Here is a 15,733-nt window from a genome sequence, read left to right on the forward strand (position 1 = left end):
AGTGCGTAGATGCTCTGGAATCCCAGTGCTAGAGAAGATGCACATTGATAGGAATCACCACTTAGCGACGTGTACACAGGACTGGTAACTATATTGAAGCATGATTCAGGAAAGTAGATGATTTATTCACACGTATTTATTAAGTACTGCTATGTGTAAGGCCGTCTCCCAGGCACAGTGAGGGATGCGAAAGCGGAAGAAGACACGGTGCCCATGCCCCAGGAACCTGCAGTCGGACAGAGGAAGTGTCGCGGCAAAAGGTCATTAGTGCCGGTTACCTTCGTGTCACTTGCCGAAGGTCGGTGACTCGGCTGTGAGAAAATCACTTTCACCTGCAAAAGAGTTTTTCCGAATTGCCCCAAATCGCATCTGTACCTGCGCCTCTCAGACGTGCCCGGCGGCGGGAAGGGTGCAGCATTCATTCCATCTCGAGCGGAACACGCCGGTCCTGTGGAAGTCTCGTACATCTGGGGTCACGCAGAGGTGGAACCGGGGTTCCCCTACCCGTATTCCTGATGGTAAATGGGCTGTTTGGACATGGGTTAAACTGACTTCCTGAACTCTGTCTCTGTTCTGAGGAAATAGAAGGTCCCACCCACCATCTTAGGCCAAGACATCTTGCATTCTGTCTTTTTCCAACTGGAGCATGAAAGTCAAAATGAGTAGTGATGTGTCTTGTATATCACATTACATTGCCTTTATGAAGATCCATAGGAAAAGGTTTTTTTCTGGGTCTCGGTACCAGGGAAAGCTCTGATCCTAAGCAGGAAAAAAAAAAAATTACAAACACTGTGATTTTTATAACTTCTTCCTTTTCTCTCTCTGTTCCGGCTGCTGGAAAGCTCAACAAAACGTACAGGCCACCTCAGCCAACTACCTAAAACCCGTATTTGTTTGACCCTACTGTGTTTCTTTAAAAATTATGCCCAGTCCTATTTTTTTAGAGTAGTTTGAATTAGTAGACATTTTATTCTCTGACATCTTATCCAAGGCACTTTGGAAACTGGCTTGTATTCCCTGCCTACACTTGCTTTGTTACCCCCACAAAGACCTCCAGTTCCTACTGGTGATTTTATTACCCATATGCCCTAATTTATTCATAAACCTTCTTTGAAGAGGGAAACTTCACACATACGCTTAAGCCCCTCAGGGCCACCTGCCCCAGGCGACTGAGCATTAGACCAGAAACCAAAAGGGACACGTTTTAGTCTTGTCGCTATCACTGAGTGTCGTGTGACACATCTCTGCCTCTCTGGCCCGTGTTCCTTATCTGGAGACACGTTGAACTTCATCTGCAAGACTGCTCTGGCTCTAATGTTTAGTGAGATGACGGGGCACAGTGTGGATGAGGAAGAGGTCATAAGGCCAGGTGCCCAGCCTGGCCCACCACGGCGTGCGACGTGCAGGCCACACGGAACGGCTGTGTGCTTTGGGAAGAGGGGTGCCGGGAGCCCGCGCGGTGCGGAGAAAGGCCAGGTCACTCGTGTCCACCAGCAGGCAGCCCCCGCGGCTCCCCGCCTCGGTAGCCAGTGGCAGGTGGCTGCGGTGATGGAAGCGGTGTGGGAGGTCTGGCGGCCGGGCCGGGCCGGACTGGGCTGTGACGAGTGGGGGCAGTCCCCAGAGCAAGGAGTGCCGGCCGCCCGTGCAGCTGTTCGCTCGGCCGCCGAGGGCGTTCCACCTGTCAGCGTGCGTCTCTTCGTTGTTCTGTATCCGCGTTCGCTTAGCTGTCTTCTTGAAAACTTGTCTGTGAAATAAATGTCTAAAATAAATGACTCCCGTTGGTTTTTGCCATCATTTGAAGGAGGCGTTCTATTAAGGGAAAAGAGAACTTACAGGGGTGATAAAAGCAGGTCCCCGTGGCTGTGTCAAGAGAGTTTCGGAGTGACTGCAGCTCCCTGCTCTCCCTGCCCTGAGGGGCCGGGGGGCTTGCGAGGCCACCGCCGTTGGCTGTCACGGTCAGAGAAGTCCCAAGGAATGGCTCTGGTTCCAGGGTGGAGTTCGCCCTGGAGGCCCCCACGCACGGCCTCTCCTGGCGGCCTGAACAAGTATGGACGATCTCCCCAGAGACACAGGGCGGCTTTAGATTTACCGTTGTCCCTGGAAGAGTTCCAGCGGCCTCCGTCTGCCCTTCTTGCGGCAACAATTTCAACTCCACGGTCATAGAGTCAGTGTAGACACTTTGCCACTGGGCGAGGACGTGTTTCTAACTAAAGTCGCAGGCACTGCGAGAAGAGTCCTAGGGTTCGGGAGCCATCCACCCGAACGTGAGGTGGACCGCGTGTGCCTCTGCCCTGTGCTGGACTGCTGGTGCCCGGTGTCCTCGCGAGTTACAACTGCCGAGTCAGGGTCTAAGCATCCCTGGAAATTTTCCGTGTTTTCCTTGAGTAAATGGGCACGACCCTTTGGGAGGAAGTGAAGACGATGGCGTCATCCTCTGGCCTCCGTTCCCTCACAGACATTGAGGTCTGTGAACAGACCCAGGTCTGGGAATGACACGAGAGACTTTAGAGCTCTAAGGGGAAAAACAATTCTGTAAGGGCTACACATCTGCAATTTCTAGAAACGGTTAAATCAACTAGACTTGAAGGGAGGTGAATGAACGTTTTTGTGTTTAAGGACTAAAAGGAACATAGCTGGGGGCCGGGGAGTGGGAGGAAGGGGCTTCCAACGATGGAATGAGTACGTCACGGGATGAAGGGCCAGGGAACGTTGTCAATGTAATAGCGTTGTATGGTGACAGGTGGCAGTGTGAATACGCTTGTGAGCACAGCATAAGGACGGAGTTGCCCAATCACTGTCGTACCCTTGAAACTAATATAACACTGTGTCAACTATACTTCAATTAAAAAAAAAAAAAGGTCTACAGCTAGTCACACACACACACACACACACACACACACACACACACGCCGCCCAAGCTTCACAATGAGTCCGAGGACACGAAGGGAAACCGTGGCTTTGGGTTGCACGAGAGGTGGATACCGAGACCCACCTGGACATGGTGGCACTTGAGAATGGAGGAAGGGGGACAAGATCCGAAAGCCCACAGCCTTAAGGCGTAAGGTGCTTGGATACCTGAGCACAGGGCCCGCGGGTCATGCTAGCGTGTTTGACGTGGAAGGTGTGGAAGTGGCAGTAAGGGATCCCTCTTCCAAGAAGCTACCCTGGCCCGGACAAGCGCGACTGGGCACGCGCCACGTCCGAGGACCAGCCCCAACAGCAGCACCACGTGGCAGAGAGACACGGGCAGCACCGCAGGCACGAAGACAGACGCTTGGCAGGAGGGTAGGAGACCGGCATTCTGCTCTTCGGGGCTGCCGCAACTCCCAGGGTTCTTGGACAGGCTGATGACGGAGAGTTGCAGAAGAGACTCTTAAGTAGAACAAACTGAGGGCTGCTGGAGGGGAGGCGGGATGGACATAAAGGAGGGCACTTGCTGGGATGAGCGCTGGGTGTTACATGTAAGTGATGAATCACCGGGTTCTGCTCCTGAAACCGTTGTTACACTATATGTTACCTAACTTGGATTTAAATACATAAGTTAAAAAAAAAGAAAAAAAAAAAAAGGACACTTGGTTCAGCATCCGATTTCGGCTCAGGTCATGATCTCACAGTTCGTGGGTTCAAGCCCTGCATCAGGCTCTGTGCTGACAGCTCAGAGCCTGGAGCCTGCTTCACATTCTGTGTCTCCTCCCTCTCTCTCTGCCCCTCCCCTGCTCATGCTCTGTCTCTCTCTGTCTCAAAAATAAATAAAACATTTTAAAAAAAAATTTTTTTTAAAGAAAGAAAACTAGACTGTGTGTCCCAAATCCTGGATTCTATTGAGCTCTGCCGTTAGATCGCTCTGTGATTCAGTCAAATTATTCAGCTGCGCCGGGTTTTGGGGTCAGGCAGCCCTGAGTGGTTCCCAACTTCTCCCCCTTTGAGAGGCCCAAAGAAGGTAGGTGAAAAAATAGACATGTGCGAAGGTCATTTAGAAGCTCCTTTCTAGACCTCCGCCCCTCACCATGACTCTGGTACCTGCAAAGTCAGAGCCTTTGATTACATCACACCACGTACCACGAGCTGACACGTCTTCCGTTTCGCCTATACTGGGCATCGTGCGAACGCTCTACAAACGTCAGGTTATACTCCCACGCATTCCGTGGCCCTGCCTCCGCTGTACAGAAAAAGCAGCGGAGAGACGTGAAGTTGCCTTTCTCAAGCTTACGCAGCAAAGACGTGAACAGTCTTAAGATTTAAGCTCGGATCTTGCTCAGAATCCAAACTCGTAGCCACCGCATTTTACCGTCATGGAGTTTCCAGCTCTGACCTCCCCCGTTTCCAGTTCCTCCTTGTTCTGAGAAGACGAGAGGTGGGGTGGGGATGATCTGGGTCAAATTTGGATTCTACTCTGGAGGGTCTGAATGACTTTTGAGAGTCATTGGGATCAGCCTGCCTGTGCCATTCTTGTATTTATTTTTTATTTTTATTTATTTGTTTACTTACTTATTTTTGCCTTTGGAGAGGTGATTTATTGCAATAGATTCCCAGAACATTAGGACTTGGAAAGGACTTGGAGAACTTAATATTACTGTCCTCATTTAAGAATAAAAAAAGAAAAAATTGACAAAATTTAAGAAATTTTCCTTGGTCACAGGTCTAGAAAGTGGAAAAACTAGGTCCTAAATTTAGGGTCTTTTGACCGTAATATAATTTTTTTAAGTTTATTTATTTTGAGAGAGACAGCACGCGAGAGGGGGAGAGGGGCAGAGAGGGAGAGAGAGAGAACCCCAAGCAGGCTCTGTGCTGCCAGCACAGAGCCCTGTGTGGGGCTCCAACTCACAAAGCTCCTGCCTTGAGCTGAAACCAAGAGTCACGCTCAACCAACAGAGCCACACAGGCTCTCCATAATTTTTTATTATACTACACTAGTTATAATATGTTGAAATTTTTTTAAATGTATTTATTTTTGAGAGAGAGAGAGAGAGAGAGACAGAGCACAAGTGGGGGAGAGGCAGAGAGAGAGGGAGACACAGAATCCAAAGCAGGCTCCAGGCTCTGAGCTGTCACCGCAGAGCCCGACGCGAGGCCCGAACTCACAAACCGTGAGATCATGACCTGAGCCGCAGTCGGACGCCTCACTGAGCCACCCAGGTGCCCCAGCTGTGGAGAAGCTTTCTATCTTGATAAGGTCCCAATAGTTCATTTCTGCTTTTGTTTCCCATGCCTCCAGAGACGTGTTGAGTAAGAAGTTGCTGTGGCCAAGATCAAAAAGGTTTTTGCCTGCTTTCTCCTCGAGGATTTTGATGGCTTCCTGTCTTACATTGAGGTCTTTCATCCATGTTGAGTTTATTTTTGTGTCTGGTGAAAGAAAGTGGTCCAGGTTCATTCTTCTGCGTGTCACCGTCCAGTTTTCCCAGCCCCACTTGCTGAAGACACTGTCTTTATTCCATTGGCTATTCTTTCCTGCTTTGTCAAAGACGAGTTGGCCATCTGTCCGTGGGTCCATTTCTGGGTTCTCTGTTCTGTGCCATTGATCTGAGTGGCTGTTCTTGTGCCATAGCCTGTGCCATACTTGCCACCAAACAATGTGGCGATGCAAAGACGAATTAGCAACAACCTTCCTCTTGAGAGCTTATGGTCCAGAAATTGTCATGAAAGACCAGGACTCGAAGTCCAGTTGCAAGTAAGCAGTGAGAAGGTACAGTGCGTGTCTTCCTGCCCCCCTCCTAATGGGGACTAACCGGCAAATAGGAGATAAGGCAGGAGACATATTGTCCCTCATTCAGAAACGTCCAAGTGTGATGGCAAAGATCATGAACCCTACAAACATTCCTGATCTTAGATTTTGGCTCGACCGACGGGCTGTGGGACTCTGGGTGACACCATCGCTTGGAAGCCGCATCTGTCCCCCTGGAAGATGAGAAGGGGTGAGGGTGCCTGCCTGTGTTACTTTCCTGGGGCTGCTGTACAAATTACCCCAAACTGCGTGGCTTAAGACAACAGAAACTTATTCTCCCACAGTTCTGAGGCCACAAGTCTGAAATCAGGGTGTCAGCAGCACCAGGCTCCCCAAGGCTGTGAGGGAGAAACCTTCGTTGCCTCTTGCAGCTCCCGGGACTCCTGGTACTGGCGTGTGACGCAGTGACTCCAGTCTCTGTCCCCATCCTTCTTCCGCGTGCCTTCTTCTCTGTGTCTCTGTGTGTCCTTTTCTGTCTCTTCTAAGGACACTCCCATCGGACTTAGGGCCCCCCTAACCCAGCCTGATCTCACCTTGATTGATCCCTACCTTAATTACACTGCAAAGACCTTATTTCCACATATGGTCACCCTCTGAGGTTCCAGGTGGACATGAGTGTGGGGGGACGCTATTCAACCCACTGTGCTGTACCTCATAGGGTTGTGGGGAGTAAATGAGATAAGGCATAGAAAGCATTATGCACAGTGCCAAGCATGGACTAAATGGTCAGTGTTAGTTACACACGTGTTCATGCATATGCACACATGTGTATACGTATGTGTGTATTGTACACGTATGTTTGTACGCATGTATGTGTATGTATATATATTTTGTTATTTACTAGATTTACCAAAGGTTTCTTTCTTTATTTAAATTTTTTTAATGTTTCTTTATTTTGAGAGAGAGAGAGCACAAGCAGGGGAGGGGCAGAGAGAGAAGGAGAGAACCTCAAGCAGGCTCCGAGCTGTCAGCACCGAGCCCCACACAGGACTTGATCTCACGAACTGTGAGATCATGACCTGAGCTGAAACCAAGAGTCAGATACTTAACCAACTGAGCCACCCAAGCATCCTGCAAAGGTTTACTTCATCCCATAAACAAATGAAACAGTAACTTTTCACACTTGTCACTCTTTGTAAATGTTCTAATTTGCTTGTTACTGGTTTTATATTATTGCCTGTTTGTCTTTTTTCCTTTTTTTTTTTTTTAGGGTTGTTGTTGTTGTTGTTATTTGTTATTCTCCTTGTCTCCCAAAACTGCTCTGGATGTTTGGGTATGTGGTGTGCCCATTTTCTCACCAGGCAGCCTAAAGCATATCGGTGATTTTCTCTAAGCATTTTGTTCATTTTTACTCGGGTGAGCATTTTGCTCATCTCGTAGAAGTGGGTGAGTCTTCATTCGTTGTTGAGAATTACTTTTCCCCGGCCCTTCTTCATGGTGTTACAATGACCAACTTCCATCGGTGACCCATAGATTGTAGAGATGATGCGCTCTTTTTGGAAGGTATGAGGTTACGAATGTGTCTCCGTATCTTTTTTCAATCCTTCCTTATTCGTGATAGTCATATCTTCCATCGAAACACCACTCTCTCTCCAGACCTATGTTATGCCATGTTATTGATCTCCTTGGGAGATCCTTACAGCTCTGGCCGACCCCCATACTCACCCCCATCCCCGGCCAAGCACCTCAAGTGGGCTGATCCGTGTCCTAGGTGACACTGGCCACTAAACCAGACCCTGGACCCTGCGGCCTCTGATCAGGGATTGACTCTGAGCTCCTGGCAGGGCTCCAGGATGGGTCTGGCCTGGTGGAAGACGGGCTCTAGGACTGCCCACGTCCTCAGTACCTACCTTGATGCGGACCCTAAGCCAGGCTCCGGACAGCTAAGGCCCAGCCCAGACTTTTGCTTCCTCCCCAGCAGCGCCCATGTCCGAAATGAAAGGCAAATGCACCCAAAAGGGAATAGTGGACTATTTATTGCAAAGCTAAAGTGGCAGCTCAGGAAGCAGGGAAACCCCCTGAAGGCCCTTCTGTAACAGCGAAGAAGGAAAAGGAGAAGGGGCCGGGGGCAGTGAACTCCTGCGCATAAACAGCCACCTATTCAGCTCCTGGGACCCTCCCTCCTGAGAAAGACCTCTCCCTCGTGCTGGCAACACGCCCCCCAGGCTGAGGTCTCCGCCGAGCCCAGTGGAGTTCGGAGAACGTAGAGCATCCTCAGAACTTAGCGGCAGTCTGTCTATCTGGGAAGCCAGGCGCACATGGGGGGGAAGCAAGTGAGGGGCTCCTCTGGGCCTCTGCCCAGGCAGGAAATGCAGAAGGTGACCTGTCTGCATTCTGGGTGGGGCCGCAGCAATGCCACCAGGGTCACCGTCCCTTAAATATTAGGCGGGTTTTCCCATCACCAATGATGAACCTACAAAAAAAAAAAAAAAAAAGGCCCCATAAGGCCCCCGAGCCTCTGGAGGAGAGAGCCAGCCCTTCATCAAGTGTCTCCAGGCCCAGAATTCTCCAGAAAGATGCTCTCCTGAGCCCTTCCAGCCTCAATAGCCAAATCCCCTCAGGGAAAGGGAGAAACTCCTGTTTGCTTTCCAGTAACCTTTCCCTGGAGATGCTCTCTCGGCCATTCCGAAAGCAACAGTGATGCCCTTCATCGCCAACCCGTGGGCTAAGCCGGACTGCAGATGGGCAATGGCGGCAAACGCTAGAGACCAGCCCAGCGACTGTGCCCTCCCAGGCTGCGGGAGGTAGGTTCAACGTGTACCAAGTCCAGACCCTAGTCCCTGCAGGGCCTGGAGCAGGGAAAACAAACAAACAAAAAACACACCAGGCCCCTGCAGACCTTCAAAGCTCACAAAAGGAGAGCTCAAGGGGAAGCGGTCAAGCAGATACTATCCTTGTGGTGGCATCGACCTTGTTCCCCACCGCACGAGGCCCGGGAGCTCTGCTCACGTTGCATTTCGTGTCAATGGCATCTCCTGGCACGCGTGCTCTTGGGGGCACCATCTCCACGGTTCTCTCTGTGGACAGGACTCCCCCGCCCCGTGAGGAGCTCCCTGACTCGTGGCCCACGTGGCCGTGCAGGTGAGGCTGACCTCGCCCCAACTCCCGACATAGCCAGGAAGAGTGCCTGAGCCCCGTGGCTACAGGGGTGGATGCAGAGGGGGACACGACCCACGCTGCGCCGGTCCAAACCAGTGAACGTGAGACCCCGGGCTTTTGCCAGAGCTGTTGTTCTATCTCTTCTGGGGTTGTTAAGCTGCCGACATAGAAGCCTAGCTTTTCCGGCGAGCATCTCTGCCTCTCCCGGAGAGCCTCTCGGAGCATGAAGCCTGCCCAGAGGATAGCAGACCAAGTCCTGAAGACACTGAGCACCACCTGAAGCCGGTGCCACGTGTGAACTTCTCATTTATGTGAGTGAGTGAATTCCCCCTTGTGACGTAAACTACGTCGAGATGGATTTCCGGCACTTGGAACCAAAGGTCCCGGAGCCATAATCTTTGTCTCTGGAGAAGACTCCCTCTTCCCTTCTTCAAACCCAAGTGAGATCCCAGCCCTCTAGGCCTGGATGCTCTGGGAACTGACACCAGGTGCCCACGAGAGGGGCCGGTGACCCTGGGTCACGCTCCTACCTGATAAGCACTCCTACGAGGAGGCTCCCCAGGAGCGGGCCCAGCCAGTAGATCCAGTGGAAGTCCCAGTGATTGGCCACCACAGCAGGTCCAAAGGCACGGGCAGGATTCATGCAGGCTCCGGACACAGCACCCCTGCAAACACCCAGCCACGTGGTCGCCAGATCCCAGCCAGGCCCCAGCCCGCGTCAAGGTCAAGTTCATTTCCCCAGCTAGGCTTAAGTCACACACCACCCAGAAACCCTCTTGAAGCCACCATATTGTGGGGCTCTGGTGGGGCGGGGGGAGGGGGGTGGATCCCAAAGAAGACACAGGCGAAGAGGCTATTAGCACCGGGAAGTGGAAGGCTTCTCTGTCACTCCCCCCACGCCCTTCTAGAAGAACAGACAGCAGAGAGTGTTCCGTGGTGACAGGAAGAGAAAACGGGTCCAGGTCCTCGTCGACGTTGAAGAAACCAAGGCAAGCAGTCAGCATCGACCGCATGAACTTCGGAGTGAAGCTGACCTGCATCCGAAACCCAGCCCAGCTCTTTCTAGCTGTGTGCCCTTCGCTCGAGGAGAAAGTACCTATCTCATTGGCTCTTGTCAGGAGCCACTGCGAAAATGCACTTAGGAGCCCAAGACTCACAATATAATTCACGTACAAGCGTTTAATCTAGCTAACCCTTATTAGCCCTTGTTGTGCCACAAGCTTGGGGCCTGGCGTCTCCTACGGGAGGAGGGGGGCTGTTCTCCGGGGCTACCTCTCTGGTTCTGGGGTCGGTATCCTTGCCGCGTTGCTGAGGGTCTCCCGGGGTCCCCTGCCCGGCAGCCCAAGTCCAAAGGATGAATCGTTGGCTTGTAAAGGAACCAACAGCCGCTAGGGGGCAGCAAAGCACCGCCGCGGCTTTACACGCGCTTTCCGCACGTCCCCCCGCCCCCCAAGCTCCCCAGACTCCACCTCCCAAAGGATGACAGCGATGTGGGCGGCAGAGCCGGGACCGCCTAGACTTGGTTCTGTGTCCAAGAGAAAGAAAGGAGGTGGGCATTAGGAAGGGGCTCCCTCGGGGCACGTGGGTGGCTCAGTTGAGCGGCTGACTTTGGTTCGGGTCTGGTTTATAAGTTCGAGCCCCGCATCCCGCTCTCTGCTGTCAGCTTAGAGGCTGCTTCAGATCCTCTGCACCCCCCCCTCCTCTCTCCCTCCCTCTCTCTCTCCAATAAATAACCCCCCCCCCAAAAAAAAAAAAAAAAAAGAGGAAGGGGCTTGTCCCCTTCCCTAAGAGATTTGGGCTCTTATCCCAGATCTGTCCTTTAATTTGCCACTGTCCAGTGACCTTAAATAAGTCACGTGTGTTCTCTCTGGGCTCAGTTTCCTCATATATAAAATGGGAGAAACAATCCCTGACCCAAGCTTGTCTCCTTAAACCCCTCCTGCACCCCTGAGGGGCTCACCCTAGATGAGTCAGTGGGTATGGAAGCTCTTTGTGAGGCTGAGGCTAAAACCTGGCTTCCCACTGACTGAACAAACACAGCTCACAGAAATGTTTAACGCTACAAAAAAAGGTAAATTCCCGGGTGCCTGGGTGGCTCTGTCAGTTAAGCGTCTGACTTCAGCTCAGGTCATGATCTCACAGTTGGTGAGTTCGAGCCCCGTGTCGGGCTCTGTGCTGACAGCTTGGAGCCTGGAGCCTGCTTCGGATTCTGTGTCTCCCTCCCCCACTTGCTCTCCATCTCTCTCTCTCTCTTTCTCTCCCAAAAATAAACATTAAAAAAACTTTTTCAAAAGAAAGGAAAATTTCACATGAGAAGCCAGTTTTCTGACTTCCCTGGAATGATGTTAGAAGGGTCATTTGAGGCCCACGTTCCATCACGGCAATAACTTACTAGAGGGGCAGAGAGGTGCCTCCTTGGGTACCCCAACCCCAAAGGCTGGCCCAGGACCGCTCACCCAGCCAGGATGTCCACGGTGACGGCAAAGCCAATGGAGAATGGAGCCAGAGGGCCCTGCGTCTTCTCGTTGATGGCGCCCATGCAAACAGCCAGTGCCAGCAGGGTCGTCAGGATCAGCTCCACCACCACCGCCCCCCCCACCTGCCCCGGCTCCTGGACCGTCACAAAGGCCGCCCCAGACGCGTTCCAGAACCTGTCTTCAGGACTCACTGCCTGCGGAGAGAAGAGAAGCCACTGGCCTCACCGTGTGGGCAGGCCAGGGGGACGGTGGGCAGCGAGGGGAAGCGCGTGCCCCACAACCGCTGGGGCAGTGACAGGCTCTGTCCAATCCACAGTCACGCATACCCCAGCTTCGGTTTTCACTGAGAGCCACCGGACTTCTCTGAGCCTCATCTGTAAAACGGGATAACCCAGCAGTGGCTGCAGGGGTCAGGGCCCCAGAGCTCATGTAACTAGACGATCCTCTTTGAAAAAAAGAACACAAAAAAACCTTACTCAACAGACTCTGCAAACACATCCGACCAGATGCACCCACTGCCAGCCCCCTTTAAGGCCCCTTTGAAGGGGTCAGGAAACCCTGAGGCTTGACAGGAAGTCAGCCTCAGGAGTCATCAGGGCACCTGGAAAGGGAAGAGAGCAGAGCAAGCTTCTGGACCCTGGACCTAAATCTGGACCCGGCTGCTTCCCGGTTCGGCTGAACCTGGGCCAGCTACCGACTTCGTCTGCGTTTCCTCCTCCATAAAGCGGAGGTGATGGTAATCAGAGCTCTGAACTCAGGCAGCGAGTGCCCTCTAAGAACCGACTGTGGCTCCTTGTGACGCAGCCGGGAGATTTACCGAGAGAAGCTGTGTGAATTGCTTCGCAGGGAGGGTGTGCTCAGTGACCAGAGCCTCCGCCCTGCACTGCCCAGATTGTGTTGGGCGGGTTTGTGGGTGGCCCGGCTGGAGGGAGAGCCTAGGAACTGCTTTCCACCAGGGATCAGAGCGGGAAGGTCCAGCCCCCACTCTGCAGACAGGGGATAAGGTTCTCAAAGGGGAACACGGGGAGACCAGGGCAGGGAAGACAGCAAAATGGGACTCTAGACCAAAGTCTGCCATGGGCCAGTGCTTAGAGCTATAGGCCGAACCCCAGCCAGGCTAACGGGCGCCCCCTGTTCCAACCCGACCCCACGCCCCTTAACACACTTGCCTACAAGCCCTACATCCTGCAGGGCCCCTGGTTGTACTGAGACTTAACAGCAACAGGAAGGGGAAAAAAGAAGGGAAGGAGGCAAGGAGGGAGTCCATCCGTGAAGTGATGTGTAGGTCTATAAAAACCTGAGTGGCGGGGAGGAGGCGGTAGCCGTCCTGCCAGGAGAAGATTCCAGACATAAACTGATTGTTAACTCCCATCACACGTCGAGGGACTCGGTTTAAAGGCAGGCAAACTGGAGAACAGGCAGAGAAGTTAGTTCAAGGAGAGTTACCAGAGCCTTCCCACACCCTCAGTTTGTAGAATGAATGAATGAGTGAGTGAATGAATTAATGGCAAAACACTAGAAACATTATCCAAAGCCATTCCAAAGCCAGAAATGGTCTCAGGGAGAGAAACTTCAAGTCCCAAATTCTGCTTCCTAGTCTGTCCAGGGGAGAGCTATGTCCAGACACTGACAGAACAGGGTGTGTTTAAGGAGAGCCAAAGGCCCCCTTCCCAGGAGAAAAGGACCCACCCGATCCCAATGAAGGAAAATCCTAGAGGAAAAGAGTGGGGCGCCTCCGACTCCCCACTCCCCTCACTCCAGCCCCCGTGGGGATCACCCACCTTGGCCAAGGCGGCCCCGATCAGCCCCCCGCACAGCTGGGAGATCCAGTAGGGAAGGAGCATCACCAGGTTGAGGCCTCCGATCAGCATGGCCGCCAAGGACACCGCAGGGTTGAAGTGCCCACCACTGTCACCCGCAAAAGCAGAAGGAAGTCTTGAGACCAAGGTCTAGGCCAACACTAGAGCGCATGTGTCCCCCCAGGTGGCCCCCCAGGATGGCCCTGCAGCACCAGAGTGAGCCAAGGACCTTGCTCAAGTAGAAAACAGGCACCAGATCCTGCCCGTTTTCCCTGAGGTGCCCACTGGTGGGGTGAGGGATGTGGGGGACAGCCGGGGAGAAGCGGGCAGCCCCATTCCTGCCCTACACCCAGAGCCCACGGTGTCCAGAGGAAGGACCTGGTGGGCGACCATCCCTTAACTCCTTCTGGACTCACTCAGAGCTCCAGCCCTCAAGAGATGTGGCCATCAGTCAGAATGAGACCCCAGACTCCAAATTAGGAGACAGAGAGAGGTATCCTGGCGTCCCTTTACCAGTGTCCAGGCTCTGCAAAAGAGCTCCTGAGTGGCTGAACTCCGTCTTTCCCTAGGCTGGAGGAAAACCCTATTCTAATGGCACCAGTAACGTGGAGCTGAGCACTTGGTGCCGTTTGATTCCCGCGGGGCTCTCAGCGTGGGCTTCCTCCTGGCTCTGCCACTTACTAACCAAGAAACTGTGGATGAGTCCCGTGGCCTTTCTCGGCCACACCAGGAAAGTGAGGATAATGATAGCAACTACCCTCAAGGGGTTGTTGAGAACATTCAATGAGTCCATATCTAGAAAGTGCTTAGAGGGGTGCCTGGGTGACTCAGCTGGTTAAGCATCCGACTGCAGCTCAGGTCACGATCTCACGAATCGTGGGTTTGAGCCCTGCATTGGGCTCTGTGCTGATGGTGCAGAGCCTGCTTTGGAGCCTCTGTCCTCTGTCTGCCCTTCCCCCACTCAGGCTCTCTCTCCAAAATAAATAAACATGTAAAAAAATTTATATATGTATATATATATATATATATATATATATATATATGGCAGGCAGGAAGAAAGAAAGAAAGAAAGAAAGAAAGAAAGAAAGAAAGAAAGAAAGAAAGGAGGGAAGAAGGAAGAGAGGGAGGAAGGAAGTGTTTAGAACAGTGCCTCACACTGGGTTAGCATTGTATATGTGTGGGCTTGAGGAAAAAACTAAAAAATACTCTCTTCTCCCCATGTTACGGGTGGGGCATTTAGGGTTTGGAGAGGGACTTGCCCAAAGCCACAGAGCCCGTAGGCTGCAGAGGTAGGATTTGAACCCAGGCAGTCCGAGTCCCCAGCCCACGCTCCTATGTACAATGCTGGGAAACTTGCATATGTGCCCAGGGTCCCCTCTGGTAGCTTTGCTCCCCGCCTCTGCCCGCCCAGGTTAGCCTAGGCCGATCCCTCGGAACTGGTCTCACCTGATATTCCCCAGTGTGGCGATGATGAGGCCCAGGGCCAGCCCGTGAGCCAAGGCCGGCTGCAGCAGCCCAGTGTCCGGCCCGTTCTCAATGACCGACAGGCACCCGATGAAGATGAAGAGGGCAGAGCCCAGCAGTTCGACCAGACAGGGCTGCAGGAACCGCTCATACCAGGATTCACGACACCTGCCTCCCATGCTTGGCTGCTTCCCCTTGCCACCGACAAACTCAGCGTCACACACAGACACAGCCGCCTGCAGCGGGGAAAAGGGAGAGCGGACACGGGTGGGAGGAAAGCCCCGAAAGGAGCCCCCAGCGCCCCAGCCTTGTCAATTCTCAGCACCCCTTGTACGGCCAGGGTGCGGAGGCAGAGGCAGAGGCAGAGGCCAGCTGCGGGCTCACCTCCGCAGACATCAGGGCCCGAGTGACCCGCGCACCTGCTCTTGCCTGAGCTGGCTGGGAGAGTGCACCTGCTGTCGGGCTCTTATCTCAGACCGGGGCTGCTCATTCTCCTTCGGGCTCTGCTCCTTTTAAAGGGCTGCGGAGGCTCCCCTAGGGTGCCAAGAAAGCAATAAAGCGCGGTGGGAGGTGGCCCTGGGGCCCAGAAGAGGAAACATTTTCTTTTTTTTTAATCTCCACTGGGCAGGGCAGGGGATGGTCAAGGATCGCTAAGCTTTCTGCCAACAAGGGGAGAAGGCACCGGCTGACCTGCACCACCTGGGGAGTGGGGCCACCACAAGGGTCCCCGCGGCCACCAAAAGGGTCCGAAGGAGACCAGCGTGTGCGCACGAGGAGGGCCCCTCTGGGCTGGGACCGCACGTGGGAGAGAATGGCCAGCGCATTTTCAGTGATGTTTCCGTGGATTCCCTCAGATGTCTCCTCCTCGTATCTGGGGCCTCAACAACTCCCCTCACCCTCACTGCCTGATCCAGGACTGAATGCGCGGAGACGGAAGACCGTCCACCCACCGACAGCCAGCGGCAGCCACGGTAACAACGTGCGTCGCGGGAAAGCCTGCGGGCCTCGGAAACAGGCTGCCTGGATCCCAAGCCCGTTTCTGCCGTGAACTGGCTCTGGAGCCCTGTGTTGCTGTCCCCTCTGCGCCGCAGTATTCTCCGCTGTGAAGCGGGAACGATAGCGATAGAACTGACGACATAGGGGCGTTTGTGGTTTGAATGAGTTCATACGAC

The 15,733-nt window shown here is 53.3% G+C and overlaps 1 protein-coding gene across 1 annotated transcript; it reads right to left on the reverse strand.

Annotated features, from left to right (window-relative positions):
* Positions 1-7,682: 7,682 nt before the first annotated feature.
* Positions 7,683-15,523, reverse strand: AQP8 (aquaporin 8). Its single transcript, XM_007084085.2, has 7 exons — positions 15,512-15,523; positions 14,946-15,095; positions 14,544-14,797; positions 13,080-13,206; positions 11,278-11,492; positions 9,352-9,486; positions 7,683-8,135 (listed from the first exon to the last, which is right to left on the reverse strand). The coding sequence occupies exons 2-7, from the start codon at positions 14,955-14,957 to the stop codon at positions 8,087-8,089; spliced, it is 792 nt and encodes a 263-aa protein (XP_007084147.2). The 5' UTR covers positions 14,958-15,095; positions 15,512-15,523; the 3' UTR covers positions 7,683-8,086.
* Between the last annotated feature and the right edge of the window lie 210 nt (positions 15,524-15,733).

Source organism: Panthera tigris, chromosome E3, assembly GCF_018350195.1.
Source record: "Panthera tigris isolate Pti1 chromosome E3, P.tigris_Pti1_mat1.1, whole genome shotgun sequence".
In the NCBI taxonomy this organism is placed as follows: domain Eukaryota; kingdom Metazoa; phylum Chordata; class Mammalia; order Carnivora; family Felidae; genus Panthera; species Panthera tigris.

Bases quoted from the DNA above. Each gene is read 5' to 3' on its own strand.
- AQP8 (XM_007084085.2), bottom strand. The intron at 11,493-13,079 runs GTGGGTGATCCC...TTCTCTCCGCAG, and splicing joins TCGGGGCCGCCTTGGCCAAG to GCAGTGAGTCCTGAAGACAG. The intron at 8,136-9,351 runs GTAGGAGCGTGA...TTTTTTTTGTAG, and splicing joins CTCGTAGGAGTGCTTATCAG to GTTCATCATTGGTGATGGGA.